This window comes from Micropterus dolomieu, linkage group LG20 (assembly GCF_021292245.1).
Source record: "Micropterus dolomieu isolate WLL.071019.BEF.003 ecotype Adirondacks linkage group LG20, ASM2129224v1, whole genome shotgun sequence".
Taxonomy (NCBI): Eukaryota; Metazoa; Chordata; class Actinopteri; order Centrarchiformes; family Centrarchidae; genus Micropterus; species Micropterus dolomieu.
Window position 1 is genome coordinate 8,995,236 of NC_060169.1, and position 9,687 is coordinate 9,004,922.

General features: G+C 38.3%; 1 protein-coding gene across 3 annotated transcripts in view; it reads right to left on the minus strand.

Annotated features, from left to right (window-relative positions):
- Positions 1 to 9,687, minus strand: part of LOC123959365 (A disintegrin and metalloproteinase with thrombospondin motifs 7) — a 98,122-nt gene that overhangs the window by 50,667 nt on the left and 37,768 nt on the right. For all 3 annotated transcript variants that reach the window (XR_006822279.1, XM_046033373.1, XM_046033374.1), the window contains exons 7-8: positions 7,171 to 7,320; positions 2,719 to 2,862 (exon numbers count right to left, since the gene is read on the minus strand). Coding sequence is in view for 2 of the 3 variants with exons in the window: in XM_046033373.1 (XP_045889329.1) it covers positions 2,719 to 2,862; positions 7,171 to 7,320 (294 nt within the window). In the remaining variant the exon portion in view is untranslated. The remainder of the gene's footprint in view (positions 1 to 2,718; positions 2,863 to 7,170; positions 7,321 to 9,687) is intronic.

Consider the following 9,687-nt stretch of genomic DNA (forward strand, 5'->3'; position numbering starts at 1 on the left):
GCTTACTCAAGTACATTTTGGCAAACTGTAGTCTTGCTTTTTTATGTCTCTGTGTCAGCAGTGGGGTCCTCCTGGGTCTCCTGCCATAGCGTTTCATTTCATTCAAATGTCGACGGATAGTTCGTGCTGACACTGATGTACACTGAGCCTGCAGGACAGCTTGAATTTCTTTGGAACTTGTTTGTGGCTGCTTATCCACCATCTGGAGTATCCTGCGTTGCAACCTTTCCTCAATTTTTCTCTTCCGTCCACGTCCAGGGAGATTAGCTACAGTGCCATGGGTTGCAAACTTCTTGATAATGCTGCGTACTGTGGACAAAGGAACATCTAGATCTCTGGAGATGGACTTGTAACCGTGAGATTGTTGATATTTTTCCACAGTTTTGGTTCTCAAGTCCTCAGACAGTTCTCTTCTCCTCTTTCTGTTGTCCATGCTTAGTATGGTACACACAGACACACAATGCACAGACTAAGTCAACTTCTCTCCTTTTTATCTGCTTTCAGGTGTGATTTTTATATTGCCCACACCTGTTACTTTCTCCAGGTGAGTTTAAAGGAGCATCACACGCTTGAAACAATCTTATTTGTCCACAATTTTGAAAGGGTGCCAATAATTTTGTCCAGCCCATTTTTGGGGTTTTGTGTGCAATTATGTTTAATTTGCTTTTTTTCCTTTTTTTTTTTTGTTTTGTTCCAATACACATAAGGGGAATAAAGATGTGTATAGCAAAACATGTGTTAATGCAATACTTTTCTGTGAGAAATACTTGATTTTCTGGAAAAATTTCAGGGGTGCCAACACTTTTGGCCATGACTGTATATGCAGCTGCTGCTCTATCAATTCTGAATGGCTCAGATAGCAGTAAAAACTAGGACTGCACAATTTGGAGAAAAAGTCATATTGCAGTTATTCTGGATAATATTGCAATTCGATCATAATGGAACAAATGGTACCGAGTCTACTTGCTTGATTGTCAAGGAAAATGCACAAAAAACGGATATTTTGAAATGTGTTTTCTCATCTTGAACAAAGTTATTAGTAGTATATTTATAACAATAACTTTAGTAAAACAGATGTAAAACAGAACAAGGCGTGCGTGTTGCTCTACAGAGGAGGTGACTAAAAGGAGAAAATATTGGCACACTGGCATCCTGGATCTAAATCTACATCTGTCCAGTGCAGAGGCTCTATCCACAACCTGGAGGAGGAACTAGTGTAAATCAGTGTATGCGTATAATATTGTAAGATTAAATAAAGAGTATAATGTTCAGTTAATAGTATACTGTTAGTATAATGTTAATAATTACTATATTCATTATAATTTTATATAATAGTAGTATACTATTTTACCACTAGTCGAATATTAAATCCAGTTACAGCTGTTTCATTTCTGTGAGTTGTTTTTATTTATTAAATCCTTGTGCAAGCAAAATTATCTATATTGGTCTCTAATTAGTTAATGCTAAGTATTAACTTGTCAATAATCATTTTGTTCAACATTTAATTATTTGCTGCAGCACGTCAAACTTTTTCTAATGTCCCGCCCCATCCAGGCTGTGATTTGTTGGTTGACGAGAAGTGACTGACATCGGCTTTATGAAAAGTTGATAAACAAAAGGTAGCAATGCAGCTAAGTTAACTGCATTGCCCAGCGATCCAAAGCCAAACCTTCTTTATCTTATCCCTGTTTTCTTCTGTCTTACCGCTTCAGCTGTCACCGAAGTCTCTGTCACAGAGCAACCTGCATTTCTGTCAGTGCTCCAGTGGCGAGTCCAGATATGTTTTGAACAATTAACAGTGGGGCTGGGAGGGGGGGTTACGGTAGGTTGTTGACTTTAACGTTATTCGCTCACTGCCCATAAATTACTTTTTGTGGTTCGTACTTATCTGTTTTAGGGGCACATGCGAAAGCCCCGTGTGGGCAGAGATAATGAGCAGACTGCAGTGCTAACTGAGAGTTTGCAGTTTTTACAGTTATGTAATTGCACATAATGACATCGTGATTAAGATTCCGATTGCAATTACATTATATTAATCGTGCAGCCCTAGTAAAAACCCCACAGAGCAACAAACGTAGTTTAGCAGGTCAGTTCTGATTTGTGAGGAAAAACAACTTATGATTATATAATAACCACGGCAAATCTAAACACTATTGTTCACAGCAGCTTTGTGTTGAGCTCAGGTCTGTATGTGTAAACACCAGTAATTCTACAGCACGAACTGTGTGTTACATGTATTAGACAAGTTGAACACAATGGTGTGTCTGCCCTCAGGTCAGGATATGGTAAAAATTTACACTGCAGCCTTACAAACTATCGGCAATAAAATTACACTGGGTTATGCACTAGCCTAAAAAGAACCATTGTTGTATAAACATACTTGTCATAATGTAAAGCTACAGCTTCTTGTCACCTTATATAAGAATGTTTTTTATTTTATTAGTTTATTTGTATATAGATGTTAAAAACACCCCCTACAATAAAAAAATCCACAACAAAATAATAATACAGTGCACATCCACCAATAAAATGATTGATCCCAATGAGTTCAACTAAGTAAGGTAGTATTACACAGATGTTCAATTTGGAGAGCACTGGTATTGGATCACTGCTTGGTATTAGCAGACACCCTGATCTCTTCTTTATCCTTCAATACATAGTTAGCTCATACAAAAGGTTGTGACAGCAGTTAAGTCAAAAAGCATGTATGGCACTTACTCAAGGAAGCGGGTGATATATTGGCGACTGCAGCGTGACCACCTGGGCAGGGAGGTGCCATACAGGAGCTGTGGAGACATGACGAAAGGTCGTTTCCCAATGGGTTCACAGTCATTACCGTTGCCATCATGCTGAATCCCAAAGCTGTGACATAAAAGCACATCCCACACAGAGGGAAATTAAAGTGAGTGGGCACAACATGTAACACATACTTCAAGGTAAAGCTACGGTGTGCAATAACACATGTGGTTTCAACAGATAAATTCAGCCTTTATATATGCTTTGAAAATTACTATTCCATTAACAAAATGGGATTTTGCACAGCAAGTCTGATTTGTTTTCTTTAATGAGAAAAAGTGATAATGAGGTTTACAGTCACAACCGAGTTGACTTTTGCATAATGTTTTTGAGGTTCAACATTTGATTAAATAGCAACTAAACACTGAGCTTGTTTTCACCACATTTAACATTGAAGAGGATCATATCATCAGGCCTCTCAATTTTAGCTAGCAATCGTTAGCTAAAAAGCTATAAAGATTGCTCGCATTTTTTATCAGCTTTAGGCATAAATGTGTATTCAGAATATACATAAACTACAAAATGAAACTTAGCTTTTGTATTTATTAATTAATAAATTACTTGCTGGTGTAATGTTATGCTCGGTCAAAGGCTGTTTCAGAGAGTGAAAAAAACACCACTTTGCTTTCTGAAGCTCTGTTAGCAGCTAGCTAGACTCAGTGTCTGTATGATATAGGATCTTGCTTTATGGACAATTGCTTCACCAGTTTCACAACATTAATGATGAAATTAGACATTTTAGTGTTGCCAGTTGCATGCAGTAATATCCTTGAATAAATACATTTATTACAACACAAATCTCATATCAGAGAAAATCTTGGTCTAGCATATACCTTGAAGAAATCACACCATGAGGGAGGGGCAGACTGTGACTGAGAGTTAACTTCCAAAAATGGATAAAAGCCATTCTTAAAATCAAAAAACAAACACCTGTTTGATTGATACTTCCTGGAGTGCACAAGAACTTTACGACAAAATGCTTTTCAATTTACGTAAAGAATTTTGTAACTGTATTTTGAAATGTGCTATACAAATAGTTAAGTTAAAGTTTATTATTTACAATCAGGGTGATTCCCATACCTGTAACTTTTCAAATACAATCAAATGGGTGGGTATAAAAAGTATGTGTAATGATACACAACGGCTAATTTGTAAGTGTTGGAAGATGTGGTGAACTGAAAACTGAAAAAAGGAGGGAGCGAATCTTCAGGGACCAGCAAGCTCTACTGGCCAATGATGATGAGTGTCTTATGAGCCAGTTCTGACTTCCACAAGCTGTTCTCTTGGATCTCTATGCCATATTGAGCCCAACTTTACAGAGAAGCCGCATAAACCAAGCCATGCCACTTCTGGCAACCGGTCCTTTTCAAAGGGGATTGGCTGACATGTCAGGGGATATCTCAGCCAACCTTTAGCCATGTTATGCCTGACATGTTAGGAGGTATAATTGGTTTGTCGCAGCTGTACATAAAAATCAAATGCCACGTGGACATGTTACTGACGAATGTAGTGGCTTGGTGGCCTGGGACAAGCCATGACTCATTCATGTTGAGACACAGCATGTTGGGCGCAGACTTAAAGCCAAAGCTGTCCGTGATGGCTGGCTTCCAGGTACGAATTTTCCTCTACTGCAGTGTCTAAACCATCCACTAACCTTGCAAGTGACACCTTGCCTGTTGTAGAGCGGACTTCTGAACGGCAGATAGCATTGCCTCAGTGCCAGAAGAGGAAAAATGTCATACAAGCCCTAAATGGTGTGCCTAAATGTTAGAGTGTGTGATGTGTAACATAATGCCACAGCAAAGGAATGTGGCTCTACCCCGACACTGATGGTTGTGTTGGACCCAAACCTGACCCCTGTCCCCAGACAGCAACTAAAACTATGTTTTTGCACATGAATGTATAGACACGTTTTTAATGCATTTGATTTACTCTCATTGCAAACAAGGGAATACAAATTATGTAAGCTAACTGTGTCATCCCGTCATGTGTCTTATACATCTGTGTGCCCATCCACCACTTAACTCAGGAGGGATTCCCACATAAATTCCTGATAGTTTCTCTTCAAGGGGGGTGAGCTCTGATGTCCCCTTTTCCAAAGCTGTGGCACAAACACCACCTGTGTAAGGCTACGCACTTTTTGGCGTTCACTTTAAAGTCGGACAACTTTTATTTATATAGGTGACAGTCCTACTTTCTGAGGCATTCACAGTATCCACCACATGGTGCCACTCTAATTACTTTTTGGCATTTGTATTGCCCACACTGTGTCCACCAAACAGCATATTTAGTCTTGTCTCAACATCCCCAGCATGACTTCACACTGTGATGTTTGTTTTTTTAGCCTTTATGTCACCGTTTGCTATGATCTTAAAGATTTTGATGTGATTCCACGCTCAGTTTTATAAATGAGGCCCCAGATCTCATCCATGCTTATTATGAATGTGAAGAATATCCAATGTCTTAGATAGGGCTAGTTTGGTAGAGCAGATACGCAATTACTGAACCTCCCAAAGGCTGTGCCATCAGTATGTGAGTGTGTGTGTATGATTAGCTTCTTTCGGGTGAGCATTTGGCCCTTGCATGGCAGCCTCTGCCACCTATGTATGAATGTGTGTGAATTGGATGAACGTGACATTTGACAGTTCTTTGAGTGGTCGGAAGACATGACAGGTGTTATGTAAGTACAGTACATTTACCATTTACCATTTACCTCAGTGCACCCAAATCCTCACAGGATAAACCATGCCAAGTCCAAAGGACTTCTCAGGTTAACTAGCCTGTCATCCAGATCTGGCCTTTCCTATAAGCCAACTAAGCAGCTGCTTAGGGCGCCCCAAACTCATGCATCATTTGCTGAATTGACTGATCTTCTGACCTGGCAAACCTACGTTACATATCTACAGTGAATTGGTACTTGTTGTTGCTAATGTAGTGCTAGCTACTGACAGTCTTTTATAGTGACAACTGAGGATCATCACGTTTGTTTGATTCAAAATTGGTAACTGTCCCACGCAGCTAGAGATGACTCTACTGTAACTCCTGGTTCAGATATAGAGGATACCACAACAGATAATGCTGCTAAGTTAACAATATGTTGCCAATGGTAAATTAATCATTTCTCTTTGTTTACAACAAATTGACCTTATGTATTATTTAGTTATAATCAAGATCAAGATAATGCTTTAAACGAATAGTCTTCAAAATAATAAAAACAACTAATCACGACAAATGGTCATGTTTTTTTTTTTATACCAGGCCCATCATCAAGTTGACACATCTTAAAGCTAGCAAGTTTCCTGTTTGTTTCCTCTATGTCTTTATCAATGCTGGAAAATGTAACTGTGTGTACATATGTGTACTCTAATTTCAAGTGGGACTAATTTTGCCCACAAAAGTGATTTGTGTTGTGTTGAAGTTGTTTTGCACCTTACATGGGTAGTTTTTCATAATGTGTGTTTAGATAATAAAAATAAATATAATATCAAACTACAATATTGTGCAGAATCTTTAGTCGTTCTGCTATATCAACAGTAGTTGTACAGTCTGTGGAATTTACATTTTCAACACTAAGCATTCAGACAAAAACAGTAAGTAAAAATAGCAGTCAGTCAGTTTTACTTTGAGTGTTTCAGTGGGTGAATTTAATTTGGAAAGGAACTGTGGCCCATCATATTTCTAGAGGTGCAAATAAAATGCACAAGGGTTATAAATGCATATGGTAGATGGTTCTATGATTACATTTCTGTCAATCCACGGTAAGGCAGGGCCCGCAAGATTATCCTGTTTAAGGACCCAGGATGTACAGGACTGGCCCTGCTGTTATCGCATAATATACACACTCCTTCATATACACATGGAATTTTGATTATGGGTTTCATTGGTTTGCTTTAACACATGCAGAATTACTATATTACCTGGGTAAGTCATGTGCTTTCAAATACCAATTAAATACTATAATAGGTTATTTAAAATATAATTTGTTTGGAAGGTTTAAAGCAAGTTTTACCCCGTGTCTTGTGATTACCTTTGGAACACGTTATTTTGTTTTATTTTTTGTTTCTTTCTGTGTCGCTGTTGTTTTAAACACCATTTATATCCTTTAATTACCAAGTCTACTGTGAAGTCATTTGAGCACAAAAAAATCCTCGAGAACAAATTCCAAAGGGTTTAATTAAAAGGCTGAAAGTGTGATAAAATAGCAGTAATGAGCAAAAGAGTGCCAGCTTAATTAGCTAGTTTTGATACAGCTGATAAAATCTGCTAGCAACAATCAGTTCAGCCAGAATAACCAACTGTCACTGGCTAGAAAGAAGAGAACAACTTCTTTATGACAATATTATGTGTGTGCCTGTGTGTGCAGTGCAACCTTACTTGTGTCCTAGCTCGTGAGCTACAGTGAAGGCCAATGGGAGGCCAGTGTCCTCACTAATGCTGCAACTGCGATGCGACTGACACATCCCAGCCACATGGGACAGACCCAGAGTCTCACAAGGCATGTTGATGGCTGCACAGATGTCCTTCCTGTGAAAAGGACAAAAAGGGTGTTGGTCAGATATCTGCTGAAACAATTACCAGGTAATGGATAACAGATTAAAACGATGGGAGGTAAGAAAAATAGGGGAGGGAGGTGGTGGGAAACGAAAGAAAAACAAGAGATTTTTAAAATAACATGTCTCACTGATGTTAATTCTAAGACTAGCCATCATTTTATAGATGTAATAAATTGCTGTTACATATACTGTAAACCACTGACTTTTCCACATTAGTTTAAAAACCTGTGGGAAAACAAATCTGTCACATGTAATCAAGTTAAGGTGCAAACACCCTGGTAAAGTTCACATTAACATAATCCCATAGGGACATTTGATATATGATTGTTTATGAAAATATAAAACATTTTATATATGTACATATTCTGTAATACATTATATTGAAAAATTTAAACAATTGCATATATGGACATATGTTACACCTATCTATCACAAATATAAAAAAATGATAAATTCATGTGTTTGTTTTACATATTTGGCATATATTTAAATTAACTATCCTGTAATCATAAACACACATGCGTGTATATATATATATATATATATATATATATATATATATATATATATATATATATATATATATACACACATATACACACATACTGTACATACAGTGCCTTGCAAAATTATTCGGCCCCCTTGAACTTTTCGACCTTTTGCCACATTTCAGGCTTCAAACATAAAGATATAAAATTGTAATTTTTTGTGAAGAATCAACAAGTGGGACACAATTATGAAGTGGAACGAAATTTATTGGATATTTCAAACCTTTTTAACAAATAAAAAACTGAAAAATTGGGCGTGCAAAATTATTCAGCCCCTTTACTTTCAGTGCAGCAAACTCTCTCCAGAAGTTCAGTGAGAATCTCTGAATGATCCAATGTTGACCTAAATGACTAATGATGATAAATAGAATCCACCTGTGTGAAAACAAGTCTCCGTATAAATGCACCTGCTCTGTGATAGTCTCAGAGGTCCGTTTAAAGCGCAGAGAGCGTCATGAAGAACAAGGAACACACCAGGCAGGTCCGAGATACTGTTGTGGAGAAGCTTAAAGCCGGATTTGGATACAAAAAGATTTCCCAAGCTTTAAACATCCCAAGGAGCACTGTGCAAGCGATAATATTGAAATGGAAGGAGTATCAGACCACTGCAAATCTACGAAGACCCGGCCGTCCCTCTAAACTTTCAGCTCATACAAGGAGAAGACTGATCAGGGATGCAGCCAAGAGGCCCATGATCACTCTGGATGAACTGCAGAGAGCTACAGCTGAGGTGGGAGACTCTGTCCATAGGACAACAACAACAACAACAACAACAATCAGTCGTATACTGCACAAATCTGGCCTTTATGGAAGAGTGGCAAGAAGAAAGCCATTTCTTAAAGATATCCATAAAAAGTCTCGTTTAAAGTTTGCCAAAAGCCACCTGGGAGACACACCAAACATGTGGAAGAAGGTGCTCTGGTCAGATGAAACCAAAATCGAACTTTTTGGCAACAATGCAAAACGTTATGTTTGGCGTAAAGGCAACACAGCTCATCACCCTGAACACACCATCCCCACTGTCAAACATGGTGGTGGCAGCATCATGGTTTGGGCCTGCTTTTTCTTCAGCAGGGACAGGGAAGATGGTTAAAATTGATGGGAAGATGGATGGAGCCAAATACAGGACCATTCTGGAAGAAAACCTGATGGAGTCTACAAAAGACCTGAGACTGGGACGGAGATTTGTCTTCCAACAAGACAATGATCCAAAACATAAAGCAAAATCTACACTGGAATGGTTTACAAATAAACATATCCAGGTGTTAGAATGGCCAAGTCAAAGTCTAGACCTGAATCCAATCGAGAATCTGTGGAAAGAACTGAAAACTGCTGTTCACAAACGCTCTCCATCCAACCTCACTGAGCTCGAGCTGTTTTGCGAGGAGGAATGGGCAAAAATTTCAGTCTCTCGATGTGCAAAACTGATAGAGACGTACCCCCAGCGACTTACAGCTGTAATCGCAGCAAAAGGTGGCGCTACAAAGTATTAACTTAAGGGGGCTGAATAATTATACGGAGACTTGATTTCACACAGGTGGATTCTATTTATCATCATTAGTCATTTAGGTCAACATTGGATCATTCAGAGATCCTCACTGAACTTCTGGAGAGAGTTTGCTGCACTGAAAGTAAAGGGGCTGAATAATTTTGCACGCCCAATTTTTCTGTTTTTTATTTGTTAAAAAAGTTTGAAATATCCAATAAATTTCGTTCCACTTCATGATTGTGTCCCACTTGTTGTTGGTTCTTCACAAAAAAATACAGTTTTATATCTTTATGTTTGAAGC